Genomic DNA, 21,714 nt, shown 5'->3' with positions numbered 1-21,714 from the left:
ATCACCAGCTCAAGAGTCCACCTGAAGCCAATTTACATATCAGTGTCAATCATTGAACACTTAACATAAATGAGACAATCATTGAACACTTAACATAAATGAGACAATCATTGAACACTTAACATAAATGAGACAATCATTGAACACTTAACATAAATGAGACAATCATTGAACACTTAACATAAATGAGACAATCATTGAACACTTAACATAAATGAGACAACTAATTGCAATGTCTCTTAACCCATTACTTAACAATCAGAATCCTCAGCCCCGATGAGAAATGGACCCTGGATGTCACTGGTTGGCCGAGGACAGATCAGTGACCATCGTAGAGCTCAGTGCACGGCGCAGAGCTGAGGATCCACCGGCCCCTCATCCAGATGACCTGTTATTAATTCCATGCAGACTGACCTATCCTCCCACTGAGCACATCTCTATTCTCCTGCAGGACCTGCAGCCGAAGGCACTGGCCCATCTGGGGTGGTCCAGTCGGTGACGGGCCTCGGCTGCATGTTCCAGTCACTAGGGGAATTGACCCAGTACCAGGTGGACCTTGATGAGACACTGTTGGGCATGTACCAGGCGCTGGGGGATGTGTTCCAGTCGCAGGTGGGCATTGACAGGTCAGCTCAGTGCATGTCCCAGTCACTGAGAAGCATCGCCAAGGGAATCGACACTGTGCTGCTGACATTGGGGAGCCGCCAGGGCTGGCAGAGCCAGATGGCGCAGGGGCAGCCGGGGCTCAGTCCAGCTGCCCCTCTGTCCGAGGTGAACCCCAGGGCCCTATGAGCACCGACCAGGAGGAGGGAATGCTGGCTGTCATCCTGGAGCCATCCTACGGAGTGGCAATGGCAGCCACCAGCTCCCCCGAGTTCCACCCCCCCTGACAACGGTGCGTTTCGGTGTCAGCCCAGAACAGGGTGGCATGGCGGGGCATATGTGGCCATCAAGTGTGCCAGGGTATCCAGCCCCATCGATGGCAAGCAGCAGTCTGCCTCCACTCTGATGTGCATCCTGGGGACATATTTAGACGCACTGGTAGAACACGGAAGGCATGTTGAGGATTACTGAGCGGGCACTGGTGGGAGGGAGTAGGGGTAAGGGGGGTAGGGGGTAAGGGGGTAAGGGGGTAAGAGGACAGGATACATTGGGGGGGGGGAAGGGTGCAGAAAGGTCTGGGAGGAGTGGGGAGAGTGGGGCGGCACCATAATGGGGCACTCGATGACACTTCTGTAAATGATTAAGATCTGTTGACCTTGATCAATATGATGACTCTGGCACTTTGTTCCGCTATGCAGGCCAAGCACCAATCCCAAACCCCATCTTCGCGGACATGGAGGTCCTGAAATCCTCTCCCTCCATTCCCCCCACTCCGCCCGGCACACCGCGTGCAGGTGATGTGTATGAGCGAGCACTCAGCAGACAGACAGGGTCAGACTATGCCATAGATTGAGGAGCGCCAGCGCTCAGCTCTCAGCGGGTTATCACCACCCCTTACCCTTGACCGTGATTCACCGACAGTGCCAACAGACTCCCAGCAACCTGGAGTGATGTTACACAAACCCTGGGAGGGTAGAAAATGGGGGGGAGGAGGGGGGCGGATTGGTTGGCAGGTGAAGGCAGTGTCATAATATCCACTCATGTATATAATGAAGTGCAGACATGCAGTGATTGACACACAGGATGACCAGTAAGCATACAACACAGAGCAGCCAATCACCAGACAGGACACTACCACTATAAAGCCAGAGGGCACTAGGTTTCCCGCTCTCTCTGGACCCAACCACTGAGACAGTCAGAGTCCACAAGCTAGCCAGTGCAAACACCATGCGGTAGCTAGCAAGTCTGGTCAGGCTACTACAAGGTCACCAGTCAGATCAGTATAGTGTCGACCCACAGCTGAATATGTTTATCAGTTCTATCGTTGAATAAAACAGTGTTGGATATTCTCCAGTGTTAGACACCTGTTTCTAACTTCCCTGCATCGAGTGCAGTCCACATCGAACCAATCTGCCTAACACATCAGGCGGGAAGGGGAAGGAAGAGGGTTGGGGCGAGGGGACGGGAAGGGGAGGATGGAGTTGGAAAGATGGGGAATGATGGACGAGGTCACGTCCTATGTGAAGCGAGTGGGTGTGGGCGTCACTGGCACTCCTGGCTTGCCGGCCCCTCGCCACTCCCACCTATACTCCATCCTCTGGCTGGTCCTGTGGGTATTCCTCAGGCTAGTCCTCCAGCCCCTCCTGGTCCAGCGCCTCCTCGCCTCATGCTCCTCCTCGGAGGTGGCCACATATTCCTTCCCCCTCCACCTCCAGCACCTCACTCCCGCTACTGTATCAGGTTGCAGAGGACACAGCAGACCACCACAAAGTGGGTGATTCTCTGAGGGGTGTACTGCAGTGCCCTGTCCCTCAGTGTTCGGATGTTGGTCGCTGTGTCACGATCTCGCTAATGCGTGACGAGGCCCTTAAATCACACCCAAACAGTAAAACCCACCACCCCCTTCAATCTGCAACTTTTACAAGAAACTGCAAATAAAGAGATTCCCCCACATAACACCTCTCGTTGAATTGGACCTCAATCCATGTTTGTTGATAACCTTCTCCATCTCTTCAGGTGTCTCGAAAAACAAGTCCTTGGCCTCGTGCCTGACCCTGAGCCTCGCCGGTTAAACCACTCTGAAAGGAATGCCCTTCTTGTAGACTACTGCCTTTACTTTGTTAAAGGCCGCCCTCTTCCTCGCTAGCTCTGCGCCCACATCTTGATGTATTCATACAATGCTTCCTTCCCATTTCACCTTGTGGTGCTACTTGGCCCACTGTAGGACCTTTTCCTTATCTGGGAAGCCATGAAACCGAACGACCAACATGCGAGGTGGTTCATTCAGTCATGGCCTCTTCCCAAGTGTCTGATGGGCCATGTTGAATAGCGGGGTGGGGGGATGAGAGACCATTGTCAGGGGTTGGTTTAGTACAGGGCTAAATCGCTGGCTTTTAAAGCAGACCAACGCAGGCCAGCAGCACGGTTCAATTCCCGTACCAGCCTCCCCAAACAGGCGCCAGAATGCGGCGACTAGGGGCTTTTCACAGCAACTTCATTGAAGCCTACCTGTGACTGTGGTGAATTCATACTGTATTGTAATTCACACTGTATTGTATTGCATAGTATTATGTCCTTGTGGGCCCTGTCTGTGAGCCGTTGCGCGGTTCTGCCTATAGGGGGAGATGAGGAGCTTGTACAGGTCTCCACCCTTGGCCATGAGCCTGCTCTCAGTTCTTCTGGTCACAGGCAGGCTCAGTTGTAAGACTATTAAAACCACAGTTTACTTCCAATCGTGTTCCGAGTGAATTGATGGCCTCATCAATTTAATAGTCTTAGAAAATTTGAAGAAAACTACAATGGAATCAGCCCTCAAACCTGATCGATTAGAACTCGACCCGCAGGCTGCAGAGGCAAAGGAAATCTTCCTACACTGGCTTCAGGCCTACCTGGCTGAATCAAGCCCCTCCGAGACTACAGAGGTGCAGAAACTCAGCCTACTGCACGCATGGGTGAGCCATCGCATCTCTACGCAACTCAATTGTACCACCTCATATACTGAGGCTTATGCTCGAAGGATTGTACATCCGGCCGATAAACGAGGTCTACACGTGGCACATTTTCGCTACCCGCCGCCAGCGTCCCACAGAGTCGCTAGAGGACTTCCTGCGCGACTTAAAAGCCCTTGCTCGGGACTGCAACTTTCAGGCTGTAACGGCCACCCAGAATATGGAACTCGCTGTCCGTGATGTATATGTTGCGGGGCTCAGGTCTAACTATGTGCGCCAGCGACTACTTGAGGAAGGGGCCCAGAACTTGGAGGACACGGTAGAGCTAGCAACTACTATGGAGGTTGCGTTCCACAGTCTAAACTCATTCCCCGCGGACCACGCGACTCCATCGTGGACCACCGACCAGCGACTGCTCCTGGCCTTCGCCGTGCGGCCACCCACTCACTATGGAGCGCCAGCGTGCCATTTTTGTGGCCAGCCCCAACACCCACGGCAGCACTGCCCGGCCCGCAACGGGACCTGCAGCAGCTGCGGTCACAAAGGACACTATGCCAGAATATGCCTGGCGAAATCGAAACTCTCTAACTCTAACTCCCCCGCAGTCCAGAGCACTCGCCCCCCCCAACTCGCAGGCCCGCAGACCCCGTAATGCTGCAGCATGTCTGCCGACTCCGCCTCCACCCGACATGTGCGACTCATGGGAGTCGCCATCTTGACAATCCTCCTCCACGCGGCTGTCTACCTCGCCGCCTGCCACGTGCGATCCACGGGGGCGGCCATCTTGGCCATCAACCAAAGTCCACCTCGACGACTACGACCTCAGCGGACTGTCATCACGGGGCCACTTCAGCAGTGCTGATCGAGCCGCCGACTACCCGCAACTCAACGCAGTCACGTTGGACCAGTCGCGTCCGAAGCACCTCCAGAGCTCGATGATGACGGGTACAGGACACCGTTCCTCTTCGACTCCGGGAGCACAGAGAGCTTCGTACATCCTGACCTGGTAAGACGCTGTTCGCTCCCTATCTTCCCTGCACGGCAAACTATCTCCCTCGCCTCGGGCTCGAACTCGGTCCACATACAAGGGCGCACCGTTGCGACCCTAACGATACAGGGCGCCAACTACTCTAATTTCCAGCTGTACGTAGTCCCAGACCTCTGCGCCCCACTCTTACTTGGACTCGACTTTCAATGCAACCTCAAGAGCCTCACACTCAGCTTCGGCGGACCCCTACCTCCTGTCACTATATGCTGCTTAGCGACTCTAAAAATTGACCCCCCTCCACTCTACGCTAACCTAATGGCTAACTGTAAACCAGTAGCCACCCGCAGCAGGCAGTACAGCCTGCAGGACAGAGTATTCATCAGAGCCGAAGTCCAGCGGCTCCTACGTGAGGGAGACATAGAGGCCAGTAACAGCCCCTGGAGAGCTCAGGTGGTGGTCGTCAAGACCGGGGAAAAGTTCCGGATGGTGGTTGATTACAGCCAAACCATTAACCGGTTAACGCACCTCGATACGTACCCCCTCTCCAGAATTGCAGACATGGTCAACCAGATCGCCCAGTACCGCATATTCTCCACGGTGGATCTGAAGTCTGCATACCACCAGCTCCCAATCCGCCCGGAGGACCGCCACTACACGGCGTTCGAGGCAGATGGCCGCCTCTTTCATTTCCTCCGGGTCCCCTTTGGAGTCACGAATGGGGTCTCGGTGTTCCAACGAGCAATGGACCCAATAGTGGACCAGTACGGGCTGCGGGCCACGTTTCCGTACTTGGACAATGTCACCATCTGCGTCCATGATCAGCAGGGCCACGACGCCAACCTCCACCGATTTCTCCAAACCGCCCAGAAACTCAATCTCACCTACAATAAGGAGAAATGCGTTTTCCGCACTCCCAGATTAGCCATCCTCGGCTATGTCATGGAAAACGGAGCCCTGGGCCCCGACCCGGACCGTATGCAATTCCCTCTCCCTCATTGTCCCAGGGCCCTCAAGAGGTGCCTGGGATTCTTCTCTTATTACGGCCAGTGGGTCCCCCAGTATGCGGACAAAGCCCGCCCACTATTTAAGACCACACTCTTCCCACTGTCAGCAGATGCCCGCCGGGCCTTCAACTGCATCAAGGAGGACATCGCCAAAGCCGCCATGCGGGCGATGGATGAATCCGTCCCCTTTCAGTGGAGAGCGATGCCTCAGAGGTCGCTCTCGCCGCCACTCTGAATCAGGCAGGGAGACCAGTTGCCTTCTTCTCCCGAACCCTCTCCGCTTCGGAACTTCGACACTCCTCAGTCGAAAAAGAAGCTCAAACCATTGTGGAAGCCGTACGGCACTGGAGGCACTACCTCGCAGGTAGGAGGTTTACCCTCATCACCGACCAAAGATCGGTTGCCTTCATGTTCGACAACTCGCAAAGGGGCAAAATAAAAAACGATAAAATCTTGCGGTGATGGATCGAACTCTCCTCCTATAATTACGATATCATATATCGACTGGGGAAGCTCAATGAGCCCCCAGATGTCCTGTCCCGCGGCACATGCACCAGTGCGCAAGACGACCGCCTGAAGGCTATCCACAACAACCTCTGCCACCCGGTGGTCACCCGGCTCGCCCACTATGTCAAAGCCCAAAATCTGCCTTTCTCCACCGAGGAGGTAAAAGCCATCACCAGGGATTGCCCGATCTGTGCGGAGTGCAAACCACACTTCTATAGACCAGACAAGGCCCACCTGGTAAAGGCATCCCGGCCCTTTGAACGCCTGAGCATCGATTTCAAAGGGCCCCTCCCTTCGACCAATCGGAATGTGTACTTCCTCAACGTCATAGACAAATTCTCCCACTTCCCCTTTGCCACCCCGTGCCCCGATATGACCTCCCACACAGTTATCAGAGCCCTGCACAGTCTTCACCCTGTTCGGTTTCCCCAGCTACGTACACAGCGGCAGGGGTTCGTCCTTCATGAGCGACGAGCTGCGTCAGTACCTGCTCGACAAGGGCTTCGCCTCGAGCAGGACTACCAGCTATAACCCCAGGGGGAACAGGCAGGTGGAGAGGGAGAATGGAACGGTCTGGAAGACCGTCCTACTGACCCTCTGGTCCAGGAATCTCCCGACCTCCCACTGGCAGGAGGTCCTCCCCGACACGCTCCATTCAATTAGGTCCCTCCCTCCTGTGCACTACCACCAACCAGACCCCTCACAAACTACTATTTGTTTTCCCTAAGGGCACTACCACGGGGGCATCGCTCCCATCTTGGTTGAGGACATCGGGCCTGGTTCTCCTCCGGAAGCGCGTCTGGACATAAAATGGACCCACTAGTAGAGAGGGTACTACTGCTACACTCGAACCCACACGACGCCTTTATTCAATACCCCGCCGGCCGTCAGGACACCGTTTCCCTCCGGGACCTGGCGCCTGCAGGATCCACCACTACCACTGCCGAGGTACCCCTCACACCACACCCCACCCAACACCCACACGCCCTGCGCCCCCGTGCCTATAGGTTTCCTGCGCCCCCCTTCGCCCATCGCACTGGTCAGGAACAGAGCTCGGACTGAAACACCCCCGGAGTCCACCCTCATATCTACACCGACCGTCACCACCCAGCCACCCGAAGAGGCTGCAACCCCGGTGCTCAGCTGATCCCAAAGGACGACTCGGCCACCGGACCGGCTCAACTTGTAGACCCGTCACCCCCGCCGGACTTGATTTTTTTACAGGGGGTGAATGTGGTGAATGTACTTCATGTAATTCACACCGTATAGTATTGTGTAATTGTGGGCTCTGTCTGTGAGATGTTGCCCACAGGGGGAGATGAGGAGCTTTTACAGGACTCCACCCTCGGTTCCATCCATGGTTCCGCCCATGGCCCCTCCTACTACCGGAAGTATAAAGTGCTGTAGCCTTGTGAGCCTGCCCTCAGTTCTTCTGGTCGCAGGCAGGTTCAGTTGTAAGTCTATTAAAACCACAGTTTACTTCCTATTGTGTCTCGAGTGAATTGATGGTCACATCAGGGACACAATGTTATCATGGTGCATATACCCGTGCGCAGGCACCATGGGTTACATGGTGCCCCCAGGTTTCACCGGGCGCCTCAACCACGCATGTCCCCCACCCCGGCCCCGTCGGTGTCCCCGCTCCTGGCACCCGTGCCTGCTGCCGGGGCCACCGTTTGATGGCACTGCCCTCAATGGGGGCTGACATCTGTGTGGGCCTGGGTGGTCCCCTGGTGGGTATCGCCGGTTGGGTCGGGGGGCCGGGGAGTGGAGGTGGCACCCAGCCATACGGCCATGCGTTCACCCAGTGCCCCGGGTGGATGACCAACAAGATGCCCACTGTAATGGCACCCATTGCATGAGAACCGCCCTGTCATGTTGGGTCTCTCTGACTGCCCAGCGGTTTCCCCCCTCCCCTGACCCTGGCAGGTCCCCCCCCCCCCCCCCCCACACACACACAGACAGCCCGGCTGGTGTCTATTACAGGGCCCTGTGGTTCCGCCCACACCAACTACTACCTTCTCCCACCGTCGCGTCAGCTAGCGCACCGGCATCATGATTTTTATAGGTGTTAAGAACCAAGCCATCAGGACTTCAGCCCATCTGGACCACAGAATCACTCAGACCCCGGAGAATCGGTCGTTGGGGCACTTAATGTGATTCTCTGGGCCGCGCAGTGGGCGTCGCAATCCGTCAAGTTGGAGGGTCCGGAGAATCGGAAATCGGAGCAAAACAGGCGTCAAAGCCGATTTTGCCATCGGAGCCGATTTCCGGCTGATCGCGTTTCGTGATTCTGGCAAGCGGCTGTGGAGAATCCAGCCCATTGCGTCACTCGATGTAAGAGCAGCTTGTGAGCTGGTGAGAGGTTTGAAGTTTATCTTTGTTCCCAGCTTACCCTGGAGCACTTCAGCAAGCAGTACAATGAGAGGCTTTGTCAGCTCAAGCAGGGCAGTCATGTTTCTTGAAATTAATTAAGAATCATATGCACTCTATTAAAGAGTTTATAGCTATATGCTATCTAGATTCACCCAGATGTAGCAAGGTACAAATCAGGTTGTTCTGAAATAGCTTGGGTCACAATGGAAACATTGTGCTTGGAAATAATGTGAAGATAACTTCCAGGCAGGGGGCAAACCCCAAGAGGAAGTAATGTCAGTAATGTCAGCAGGGGGGGGGGGGGGGGATCCACAATATCAAAGAAATGGAAATGATACATTTGACTTTGAGGTTTACATTCCCAAATTCCACTGTAGGGGGTGGATGCTGGGGGGAGGGGGTGGGTTGACCATAACCAAATCTGTACTCCCTTCAAAGGGCAATTGGAGGAGCCAGGAGGTATTCACAATGGATGCCACACTAAGTGCAAGTGCAGCACTCTAATGGCACGTCAGTCAATTAGTGCTGGGTGCTGTCGGGAGCCCGGGGGGGGGGGACTTGCCTTTCCCAGCGTTGGCAGGAAGAAACTTACAGCTCTCACTGGGAAAATGTGGTTAGAAGTAGCTGACGAGGTGAATAGCAGGATCATTGTGTTAAACCTGCATCAGCAAGATGTGCCTCGCTCACTCACAGCAATAGTGGAGAAGATGAAGGAGACCAACTCAGTCATAAATGTTATGTTCTTTGTATTTGTTCTTTCAGGATGGTGAAGGTCGGAGTGAAACAAAGAACAGCAAGCAGTGTTTAACAAACAAAGCTAATTTATTTCACTACACTCAATTAGACTCGAACATATTACTTAGGAATTAGTTCAGTAAAGATTACATTACACATCTACACCATTAACTATACTATTAGTTCAACTATCTCACTACTCTGTATTGCTTCTCTTGTTCTCTCCTGCTCACTCTGTCTCTCATCTGTCTCCCAGAGGTCAAGGAGACATGTGATATTTATATGATTGCTCTACAGCACCGTCTAGTGACTAGCATAGCAACATTACATTAACTCTTTCTGTGTTTTACAATTTCCACAAATTGTGACATTATATGGAGTGGTTTTGCAGGGAATTGTGAGAAGGTTGGAGAGAGTAGCTGTTTCTTTTGAGCTTCACGCATGGCTCTCAATGGGTCCATGCAGGCTCTGTAGTCTTTGCATCTCAACATGCCCACTGTCTTACTCACGACAAAAGGAATCTGGGACCAAATTTGAAAGTGAGGTTCGGCACCCATCACCCAGCTGAATGCCCAGCTTTGTCCCTGCAACTCAACTGTGTCACTCACACGATGATATTTTCAAATGTAAATGCCCCAATTGGGCAGGAAATGTGGTCACCCAATTAGTGGCATCAAGAATCCAGAAGCGGGAGCTGCCTGCCTGACAAAGGTAGCCAGTGCCATTTTGGGGCCTGTTGCTGCCTTGCTGAAGAGAGCAGGAAGCTCTTCAATTGGCTAACAGCAGAAGGACGCAAGATGGAGTGTGAAGTAGCGAAACAGAGGCAGTGTGCAAATTCCAATGCGGGATATCCAAGGGCACATCAAATAAAGACTTATTCTTTGCCCCGCAGCCAAGAAGCTTTGGGATCAAGGATCCTTAAACCCTGCCCGCATTGGTTACTGACCCTCATTTACAATTGAAAATTCAGCCCATTATCTGTCTCCTTACACTGCATGACTTATCTTCACTCTGCAGCAGAGTGTGAGGAGTGAATTGGTGCCCAGGAGAGGAATGATGACAGGAGGACAAATGGAAGTTGGAACATCACTTAAAGTACCCTACATCTAATATATTGATCCACCATACCCCACGTAATCGGGAGCTGATCTGTCGTCGTGCCTCCTAATGACAGACGCAGGATACATAGAATTTACAGTGTAGAAGGAGGCCATTCGGCCCATCAAGTCTGTACATGCCCTTGGAAAGAGCGCGTACTTTCACCCTATCCCCACAACCCAGTGACCCCCCCCGCCCCCTAACCTTTTTTTTTGGACACTAAGGGGCAATTTAGCATGGACAATCCATCTAACCTGTACACCTTTGGACTGTCGGAGGAAACCGGAGCACCCGGAGAAAACCCACACAGAGACGTTGAACGTGCAGATTCCGCACAGGCACTGACCCAAGACGGGACTCGAACCTGGGACCCTGGAGCTGTGAAGCAACTGTGCTAACCACGGTGCTACCATGCCGACAATTCTCCCGAATAGTCTTTGGCGGGGCCCTCATAGGCTGTAATCGGAGCAGCCCACCTGCATGGACGTCTCATGGACATCAGGAAGATAGTCTTCTTCTAGAAAGCTGCAGATGTCTATTACCAATGACATAACAGCCTGTGGAAGCACTGCTCTTCCAAGAGATCATTGGAAGCGGAACCTCTGTTGGTGTTATATGTATGGTGTCTCCTGCAACTTCCGCCCCACTCCTGCTCACTTAGCCCATTTGTACCTCAATCCGATACACCTCTCTTGTGCCCATGATTATTGTCCCTGCCATCGATGGTGATGGTCTTCATCTCCTGACGTTCCACCATACACCTGCCTTCCGTCCAGTTTATGTCTGTTTGAAAGCTCCAATTGTTTCAGGGAAAAAAAACATTTGTATCAACACAAAAAAAAAGTTTCTGCCAAATGTTTGCGAGAAGGAACTGAGACAGCAGCTATAATAATTTATCTTTTATTCGGATGGGACAGTCACAACTTTAAACACCCACATGAACTGTGTTGTGTTTTCATCCGCCTTTGGCTAACTTGGTAAATAAATATCAAGGCACCAATCATAGATAAGGGATTAGTAAACAGAAAAGTACTAGGTCCACTAGTTTATTAAGGATTTGTTGTAGCAGCATTACAGTGGGCAGCACGGTAGCATGGTGGTTAGCATAAATGCTTCACAGCTCCAGGGTCCCAGGTTCGATTCCCGGCTGGGTCACTGTCTGTGTGGAGTCTGCACGGCCTCCCCGTGTGTGCGTGGGTTTCCTCCGGGTGCTCCGGTTTCCTCCCACAGTCCAAAGATGTGCGGGTTAGGTGGATTGGCCATGCTAAATTGCCCGTAGTGTCCTAATAGTAAGGTTAAGGGGGAGTTGTTGGGTTACGGGTATAGGGTGGATACGTGGGTTTGAGTAGGGTGATCATTGCTCGGCACAACATCGAGGGCCGAAGGGCCTGTTCTGTGCTGTACTGTTCTATGTTCTATTACACAGTTAGAGAACTTGTACACGTGTCTGAGTTGATTGATTTCACCGAGCAAAGTAAGAATAAGTTTGAATGACATGGTACATTGCATGATTTATCCTCCAGTAACTTATACAGAAAACATAAACGTTCATATTTAAAGGTGGATCACAACAAACTGGGGTTCAATTCGGCTTCCATTTCACTGGTAGGCTTCAGGAATCCCAGAACCATTTTATATTTAACGCACAATGAAATTCAATATTTAAAAAGCTAAAATGGATGTGAATTGCTGAACTCACAACCTAGCAATATTCACCAATGAATGCCCCGGCTGGGGTGAGCCGGTTACTCTCATGCATCCACACCTGTCTCCATTAAAGTTGAAAATGGGCATGTTGGAGCTGAGTCATGACTGTGACCAATTATTTTAGTCATGCATCTGCCCTTAAACCACTCGTTAGCGGTGGCTAAAACTCCCTCGTGTTTTCTTCACAAAATGCAAGGCAGAGGGAAATTGTATATGGCGGCACGCAGGAGGTGATCGGGAAATTAGTCAGGCGTTTGGGCTTTAACATCAGTTCCGTCTTTACAAAGGAGAACACAGCACCGTAGCACATTGGTTAGCATTGTTGCTTCACAGCTCCAGGGTATCAGGTTCGATTTCCGGCTTGGGTCACTGTCTGTGCGGAGTCTGCATGTTCTCCCGGTGTCTATGTGAGTTTCCTCTGTGCTTCAGTTTCCTCCCACAGTCCATAGGTATGCAGGTGAGGTGGATTGACCATGCTAAATTGTCCTTAGTGTCCAAAGATGTTTAGGTGGGATTATTGGGTTACGGGGATAGGGTGGAGGTGTGGGCTTAAGTAGGATGCTCTTTCCGAGAGCCGGTGCAGACCCGATGGGCCAAATGGCCTCCTCCTGCGCTGTAAATTCTATGATTCTATGAAATAACAAAGCAGAAATGTTGGGGAGCACAGGGTTTAGTAATCAGGAGGAACTGAAGGAGATCAACATTAGTAAGAGAAATGTGTTGGGGAAATTGGTGGGATTGGAGGCCGATAAATCCCCAAGGTCTGTTAATCTACATTCCAGAGTACTGGGGTAGGTGGGAACTCTACAAACGGGATGGTCTACACCTGGACCAGAGGGGTACCAATATCCTGGGGGGGGAAATTTGCTAATGCTCTTCGGGAGGGTTTAAATTAATTCAGCAGGGAGTTGGGTACCTGAATTGAAGCTCCAGTGTACAGGAGGTTGAGAGTAGCGAGGTCATGAGTAAGGTTTCAAGGTTGCAGGAGTGTCCCCCAGGCAGGAAGGTGGTTTGAAGTGTGTCTACTTCAACGCCAGGAGCATCCGGAATAAGGTGGGTGAACTTGCAGCATGGGTTGGTACCTGGGACTTCGATGTTGTGGCCATTTCGGAGAATGGAACAGGAATGGATGTTGCAGGTTCCGGGGTTTAGATATTTCAGTAAGCACAGGGAAGGTGGTAAAAGAGGAGGAGGGGTGGCATTGTTAGTCAAGGACAGTATTACGGTGGCAGAAAGGACATTTGATGAGGATTCGTCTACTGAGGTAGTATGAGCTGAGGTTAGAAACAGGAAAGGAGAGGTCACGCTGTTGGGAGTTCCAGAGATGAAAAGGAAAGGATTGCAAAGATGATTCTGGATAGGAGCGAAAGTAACAGGGTAGTTGTTATGGGGGACTTTAACTTTCCAAATATTGACTGGAAATGCCATAGATCGAGTACTTTAGATGGGTCTGTTTTTGTCCAATGTGTGCAGGAGGGTTTCCTGACACAGTATGTAGATAAGCCAACGAGAGGCGAGGCCACATTGGATTTGGTACTGGGTAATGAACCAGGATAGGTGCTAGATTTGGAGGTAGGTGAGCACTTTGGTGATAGTGACCACAATTCAGTTACGTTTACTTTAGCGATGGAAAGGGATAGGTATATACTGCAGGACAAGAGTTACAGCTGGGGGAAAGGCAATTATGATGCGATGAGGCAAGACTTAGGATGCATAGGATGGGGAAGGAAACTGCAGGGGATGGGCACAATTGAAATGTGGAGCTCGTGCAAGGAACAGCTACTGTGTGTCCTTGATAAGTATGTACATGTCAGGCAGGGAGGAAGTGGTCGAGCAAGAGCTCTGTAGTTTACTAAAGTAGTTGAATCACTTGTCAAGAGGAAGAAGGAGGCTTATGTAAAGATGAGACGTGAAGGTTCAGTTAGGGCGCTCGAGAGTTACAAGTTAGCTAGGAAGGAACTAAAGAGAGAGCTAAGAAGAGCCAGGAGGGACATGAGAAGTCTTTGGCAGGTAGGATCAAGGATAACCCGAAAGCTTTCTATAGGTATGTCAGGAATAAATGAATGACTAGGGTAAGAGTAGGGCCAGTCAAGGACAGTAGTGGGAAGTTGTGCGTGGGGTCTGAGGAGATAGGAGAGGTGCTAAATGAATATTTTTCATCAGTATTCACGCAGGAGAAAGACAATGTTGTCGAGGAGAATACTGAGATACAGGCTACTAGACTAGCAGGGCTTGAGGTTCATAAGGAGGAAGTGTTAGCAATTCTGGAAAGTGTGAAAATAGATAAGTCCCCTGGCCCGGATGGGATTTATCCTAGGATTCTCTGGGGTGCTAGGGAGGAGATTGCTCAGCCTTTGGCTTTGATCTTTATGTTGTCATTGTCCACAGGAATAGTGCCAGAAGACTGGAGGATAGCAAATGTTGTCCCCTTGTTCAAGAAGGGGAGTAGAGACAACCCCGGTAACTATAGACCAGAGAGTCTTACTTCTGTTGTGGCCAAAGTCTTGGAAAGCTTTATAAGAGATAGGATTTATAATCATCTAGAAAGGCATAATTTGATTAGGGATAGTCAACACAGTTTTGTAAAGGGTAGGTCGTGCCTCACAAACCTTATTGAGTTCTTTGAGAAGGTGACCAAACAGGTGGACAAGTGTAAAGCAGTTGATGTGGGGTATATGAATTTCAGTAAAGCGTTTGATAAGATTCCCCATGGTAGACTATTGCAGAAAATACGGAGGCATGGGATTCAGGGTGATTTAGCAGTTTGGATCAGAAATTGGCTCGCTGTAAGAAGACAGAGTGCTGGTTGATGGGAAATGTTCAGCCTGGAGTTCAGTTACTAGCGGTGTACCACAAGGATCTGTTTTGGGCCACTGCTGTTTGTCATTTTTATAAATGACCTGGAGGAGGGCGTAGATGGATGGGTGAGTAAATCTGCAGATGACACTAAAGTCGGTGGAGTTGTGGACAGTGCGGAAGGATGTTGCAGGTTACAGAGGGACATAGATAAGCTGCAGAGCTGGGCTGAGAGGTGGCAAATGGAGTTTAATGTGGAAAAGTGTGAGGTGATTCATTTTGGAAGGAGTAACAGGAAGACAGAGTACTGGGCTAATTGTAAGATTCTTGGTAGTGTGGATGAGCAGAGAGATCTCGGTGTCCATGTACATAGATCCCTGAAAATTTGCCACCTAGGTTGATAGGGTTGTTAAGAAGGAGTACGGTGTGTTATCTTTTATTGGTGGAGGGATTGAGTTTCGGAGCCATGAGGTCATGTTACAGCTGTACAAAACTCTGGTGCGGCCGCATTTGGAGTATTGCGTGCAGTTCTGGTCGCCGCATTATAGGAAGGATGTGGAAGCATTGGAAAGGGTGCAGAGGAGATTTACCAGGATGTTGCCTGGTATGGAGAGAAGATCTTATGAGGAAAGGATGAGGGACTTGAGGCTGTTTTCGTTAGAGAGAAGGTTAAGAGGTGACTTAATTGAGGCATACAAGATGATCAGAGGATTAGTTAGGGTAGACAGTGAGAGCCCTTTTCCTCAGATGGTGATGGCTAGCACGAGGGGACATAGCTTTAAATTGAGGGGAGATAGATATAGGACAGATGTCAGAGGTAGGTTCTTTACTCAGAGAGTCGCAAGGGCATGGAATGCCCTGTCTGCAACATAGTGGACTCGCCAACATTAAGGGCATTTAAATGGTCATTGGATGAACATACGGATGATAAGAGACTAGTGTAGATGGGCTTTCAAGTGGTTTCACAGGTCGGCGGAACATTGAGGGCCGAAGGGTCTGTACTGCGCTGTAATGTTCTATGTTCTACTTAAGGAAGTGGCTCTAGAAATAGTGGATACATTGATTGTCATCTCCCAAGATTCTGTAGACTCGCGGACAGTTCCTGCAGATTGGAGGGTATCTAGTGTAACTCCACTATTTGAAAACGGAGGTAGAAAGTAAACAGAATTATAGACCAGTCAGCCTTCCAGTAGCGAGGAAAAAATCTAGAAATCATTATCAAGTTCCACATAAGAGAATAGTGTCTAAAATTAAAGAACATGGGATTAGGAGTATGATGTACCATCAATTGAACGCGAGACGAGTTGCTGTCCAAAAGTATGGCTTTAATCAGCTAGATGTTAGCCCTGTGGTCGACTACAGTAAATGGACGACCGCCGGGAGTACTGGGTATTTATACCCCGCCCTGGAGGCAGGGTTAACTCAGCCTCTCGATCAATCGGGGAGCCTTTACATGACTGGTCTCAACCAATCGGCCGAGAGGCACATGACCGACCAGGGCCAATGGTAAGCCAGTGTTCTGCACCAATGGCAGGCAGCTATGTTAATCATACCACCACAGAGTACTGTATTGAGATGGATAGAAAACTGGTTGGCAGACAGGAAACAAAGAGTAGGAATAAACAGGTCTTTTTCCAAATGGCAGGCAGGGACTGGTCGGGTCCCGCAGGGATCGGTGCTGGGAACCCAGCTATTCATTATGTATATTAATTATTTGAACAAGGACACTAAATGTTGTATCTCCAAATTGCAGATGACACAAAGTTGGGAGGGTTAAATGTGAGGAGGATGCAGAAATCCTTTAGTGTGATTTGGACAAGTTGGGTGAGTGGGCAAATGAATGGCAGATCAGTATAATGCGGGTAAATGTGAGGTTATCCGCTTTGGTAGGAAAAACAAGAAGGCAGACTATTATCTGAATGGCCACAAATTAGGAGAGGGGAATGTGCAATGAGACCTGCGTGTCCTCGTACACCAGTCACTGAAGGTAAGCACGCAGGTGCAGCAGGCGGTAAAGAAGACAAATGGTATACTGGCCTTCACTGCGAGAGGATTGAAGTACATGGGCAGGGATGTCTTGCTGCAATTATACAGACCTTGTTTGGGCCACAACTGGAATATTGTGTGCAGTTTTGGTCTCCTTATCTGGGGAAGGATGCTCTTACTATAGAGAGAGTGCAAAGAAGGTTTACCAGACTGATTCCTGGGATGGTCTTATGAAGAGAGATTGAGTCGGTTAGGATTATATTCACTGGAGTTCAGAAGAATAAGGAGGATCTTGTGGAAACCTATAACATTCTAACAGGATTGGACAGGGTAGATGTAAGAAGGATGTTCCCAATGGTGGAGATGTCCAGAAGCTGGGGTTACGGTCCAAGGATACGGGGTAGGTCATTTAGGACTGAGATGAGAAGAAATTTCTTCACCCAAAGAGGGGTGAGTCTGTGGAATTCACTACCACAGTAAGCAGTTGAGGACACAATACTGCGGGTTGGATTCTCTGCTTTGCGAAGTCATAAGCGAGAATCGAATGAAATGGAAGAAATCCGTTGTGTACCTGGTGGCGATTCTGACGTCATGCTCCAGTCCCTTGCTGGTGGCAATATTGAAGCTTGCGCCCTGTGCTGGCGAATCCATGCAAAACCGTCATTTGCACGATTTTAATATCATTAGCGGCCTGGACACTTCAGGTGTTTCAGCCTTCCGCAATGCTTCATCCTTCTTAGGCGAAGGTCTCGCGGACGTGACTAAGTGCAAGTATTTACAAGCAGGGGCCTGGGTGCCATGGCTGCAGAGGGGGAGTGGGGGGCTAAAGATTCTCTGAAAAAACCTGAAAGATTGTCGGGTTTGGCTGAGGTGATGACTGGCTGGGCCGGGGAAGTAGCGGGGAACAACCTGATGCTAAGTATGTGCTCCCTCGGGATCAGGGTGGTCTGCTTCAGACCGCCATTGCTGCAGTTTGTGTTTTAAGCACACCCCTTTGTTGCTACTTACAGACTCCTGGCTACTCACACTGCTGAGTGCTGCCTTCCTCCCCCCACCCCCGCCTCCGGATCATCAGCTGTCTCCTCCTGGTGATGCTGGCAGCACTGACGACCTCTGACACCATATTCCAGGTGGTGTTCAGCAGGGCAGCCTTGATTCTAAAGCCCACCCTGGGGAAGAGGGTGCCCTCTCCTCACTGGCATGGGGTCCAGCTCGGACTCCCGAACTTGAGGGGCAGGCCTTCTGTGAGCCATCTGCAGTGAGTGTGAGGTCAGTGGAGTGCTTTAAAATAGCTCCAGCTGTCAAGTTCTTCAGTGTTAACTCCGGCCCAGCAGTTACGATGCCTGCTGGGGCGGGAATTGCTCTCAATTCACGTCGGCAGGTTGTTGACCTATCTGCATTTCCTGACTCGTTTACTGTGCCACCGTGCTGCCCATTCTAGATAGAATCGAACTTGACGGGCTGAATGATCTCCTGTGCCATAAGGACTCCATCTTCCTGACAGGACGTTCACCTCTCCATCTCCATTGTTTGAATGAAAAGAGCTCCAGTTTTTCTTGTGGCGTAACTATTTCTTCGCTCACTTGGAATCATCAGAGTGAATTTTGGATATGAGTTGTTGGGCGACTGGGAGCCAATGAAGGTAATGAGGACAGTGGTGACAGGTGATTAGGACTCGCTGTGTCAGTGGTGACAGGTGATTAGGACTCGCTGTGTCACAGGCAGGAGAGCTTTGAAGACGGTGGGCGCTTTTGCAGATGCTCGGAGCACTCAAGGCCACAGGTGTCAAAGGGTTTCAGTCAAGATCGGTTTGTGGTAGCTCAATATTACGGAGATGGAAGAAAGTGGAGCTAGGGCTGGAACCCTGGCTTCACATCGAACTGATGGCTGAGGTTGGCAAATGATTCGGTTGTGGCCGGGTGAGTTGGAAACAGGGATTTTGTCGCGATGGCCTCAGTCAATGGCTTTGGGCCTCCCAGTAAAAATGGCGCTGTACTCTTTACCTACTGTGAGTAAACAATCCCACAGGAGGAGCAAATCAGAGAGGCGCTATGGAAATGTAAATCTCTCTTTATTAAGAAACGACGATCAAAAATATAGGCTTGGAAAGGAGACAAGTAAAGAAAGAAGGCAATGTTGAAATAGTGGGAAAAACAGAAGGGAGGTGAATAAAGATGGAATTTCTCCGATTGCCCAATCAGTACTATCTTTATTTACCAACTTACCTGACTAATTTCAAGAATTAATGGCAAACCCCTTCCTTACCCTCTGGGACTACTCTCTGTTCCTTCTCGGCATTCCTTCTGGCTTAAACAAAGGTTTATTTGAACGTATCACAAGGAGGCTGTGTTTCGGTAAGTGCACCTGTGAAATTTGACCCACACAGATCAAGGTCAGTTTTATATCTCACTCTGCCAACTCTCTAATTTCTAGACTTTATAAAGGAGGGAAGGCGGACTGAAGCCTCATCACAAACCTGCTGTGCAAGGTTTGTGACAGAAGCTGTTCTCGATTTCTTCAGTCCACAGCCTACTGAGCAAGATGATTTTACCCTATGCTGTTATACTGTCGGGAATAATCTGTGAGTATTAGAATTAATTACTTTGCAGGCAGTTATCTGAAGGAGCCTTTCCAAATGCGTTATTCACTGCTCTGTATAATTATTTATTGTAAACTTTCAGTTCTCTAAACGAACATGCTTCAGTCCTACTTCAGTAGTGTGGGGTAAGTCCCATACAGGTTTCTATAACAATCAAGCCAAGCCCATTTCTGATGGACATAATAGATCTCTTGACACCATTCAAAGAAAAGGGCAGCACGTTAGCATTGTGGATAGCACAATCGCTTCACAGCTCCAGGGTCCCAGGTTCGATTCTGGCTTGGGTCACTGTCGGTGAGGAGTCTGCACATCCTCCCCGTGTGTGTGTGGGTTTCCTCCGGGTGCTCCGGTTTCCTCCCACAGTCCAAAGATGTGCAGGTTAGGTGGATTGGCCATGCTAAATTGCCCTTAGTGTCCAAAATAGCCCTTAGTGTTGGGTGGGGTTACTGGGTTATGGGGATAGGGTGGAGGTGTTAACCTTGGGTAGGGTGCTCTTTCCAGGAGCTGGTGCAGACTCGATGGGCCGAATGGCCTCCTTCTGCACTGTAAATTCTATGTAAATCTATGTAAAAGCAGACGGACTTTCCCTTGTGGCTATTCCATCTTCAGATAGCATCATGGAAACGGATTATGGCGCTGCTGTTTGCGAGAGCTGGCTGTGTGAAATTTGGCTGCCATATTTCCTACATTGCAATAGCAACTGTGTTGCAAAAGCAATTCATTGGCTAAACAACACTTTGGAGCAACCCAAGGTTGTGAAAAGGCGCTATGGAAATGTAAATCTCTCTTTATTAACAACGCCTTCTGATTAAAGAGGGGAGGGGGGAGAGGAGATTAGAAAACCTAGCAACCGATTTCAGACTGATGTACAGATGTACAGTTACAAATTATCCAAAAGGGGGACAGGATGGGAGGGAGGGAGAGCGAGATATCGATAAGAAGCTAACAACTCCTTTTGGTGATAATAGCAGGCAATACTCATGTGACCTCCTGTACCTGGAGTTGGCAGTTTGATGCCTCTATTAAAATGGTAATGGAATATTGCACAAAGCGATAGGTTTCCATCTGATGCATTAACAATTTTAATTTCTGGCCTAAATGAAGCGACAGAGAGAGAGACAGAGCCAGAGATACAAACACGCATACATAGATTTAGTCACTTAACTGAGCGACAGAGGAAAATGGCAGAATTACATGAGATGGCAGAGATATGAGAGTCAGGAGGAACAGTGACATGTAGGGGAAAGTGAGCAATTACATAAACTTTTCAAACTTATACCAGTATGATCTATCTCACTGCTCACTCCCACTTTGGTATCTCCCGAAGAATAGTTCTACCTCCATTCTCTACCTCTCCCTTATGCAATTACTGTCCCCTCTCTCTCTCTCATGAATACTCATTGGCTTTATACACTGCTGTTTATTACAGCTATATAACTATTATTCTTTCTCTCTCTATTTCTTCAGTATAAGTGCTGCATTGTCTCTCACAGACATACTGCAATCTTTCACTTTCTCTGTTCACTGTTCAATTGCTGACTTCTCTCTCACAATCGCAAGAGTATTTTTTGCCTTCTGGCCCCCATATTGATTATTTTCTCAGATATTACAATCCTCTCTCTCCTGTATAATTCCTGACTTTCTCTCTCCCCGTCGCTTTTGTAGTGATCTGTACATACATCTGCACATACACTAAGGACGACAGACAGATGTAACAGCCACGGCATCACTAGAGGGCAGCATCAGAGACGGGTATAAAGGGTCCAGCCCAAGGGAGGATCCGCCTCTTTCAGAAGCACAGGGCTAGTGAGTAGCAGCAGACAGAGACAGCTCAGCATAGGCAGGTTACCTTAGCTTCACTGGTCGTACCTCTTGACTGTATTATATCTAGTTAAGCTCTGGAAACAGAACAAACCCATTGAATAAAGTATTTGTGTTAACTGGAAGTCTACAATCTTTATTCAGACTTAGAGAATAACATAGCTTTGATATTACTAATCTCCCCCTTTCTCTTTTGTGTAATTGCTCACTTTCCCCTCCATGTCACTGTTCCTCCCGACTCTCTTATCTCTGCCATCTCATGTAATTCTGCTCCTGTCTCTTGTGCAATTGCTGTCATCTCTCATAGTCAGTATCTAACTCTTCCTCTCTCTGTCTAATCACCATCCCTACTCTTTTCCAAATATCTCTGCCATCTCTCTCCTGTTTAGGTTCCATTTCCTTTTCTCCCATTTCATTATACGGCAGTTCTCCTTCTTTTCCCACTAACCTGTAGAATCGTTTCCCTCCAGCTCCTCTTTTAGTGGTTGGCCTTTTCCTCTTCAGCGTCAGCAGTGACATGTTTGTAGCACTCTCACCCCTTTGCCA

The 21,714-nt window shown here is 49.7% G+C and overlaps 1 protein-coding gene across 1 annotated transcript in view; it reads left to right on the top strand.

Moving 5' to 3' along the window:
- The window catches only part of LOC119975608, a 147,383-nt gene that overhangs the window by 81,824 nt on the left and 43,845 nt on the right, over nucleotides 1–21,714 (top strand). The window contains exon 18 of the mRNA XM_038815396.1: nucleotides 19,245–19,329. Coding sequence (XP_038671324.1) covers nucleotides 19,245–19,329 — 85 coding nt within the window. The remainder of the gene's footprint in view (nucleotides 1–19,244; nucleotides 19,330–21,714) is intronic.

This window comes from Scyliorhinus canicula, chromosome 13 (genome assembly GCF_902713615.1).
Source record: "Scyliorhinus canicula chromosome 13, sScyCan1.1, whole genome shotgun sequence".
Lineage (NCBI taxonomy): Eukaryota > Metazoa > Chordata > Chondrichthyes > Carcharhiniformes > Scyliorhinidae > Scyliorhinus > Scyliorhinus canicula.
The sequence above is the reverse complement of the archived record's forward strand: the minus strand, read 5'-3'. Positions and strand labels throughout refer to the sequence as shown.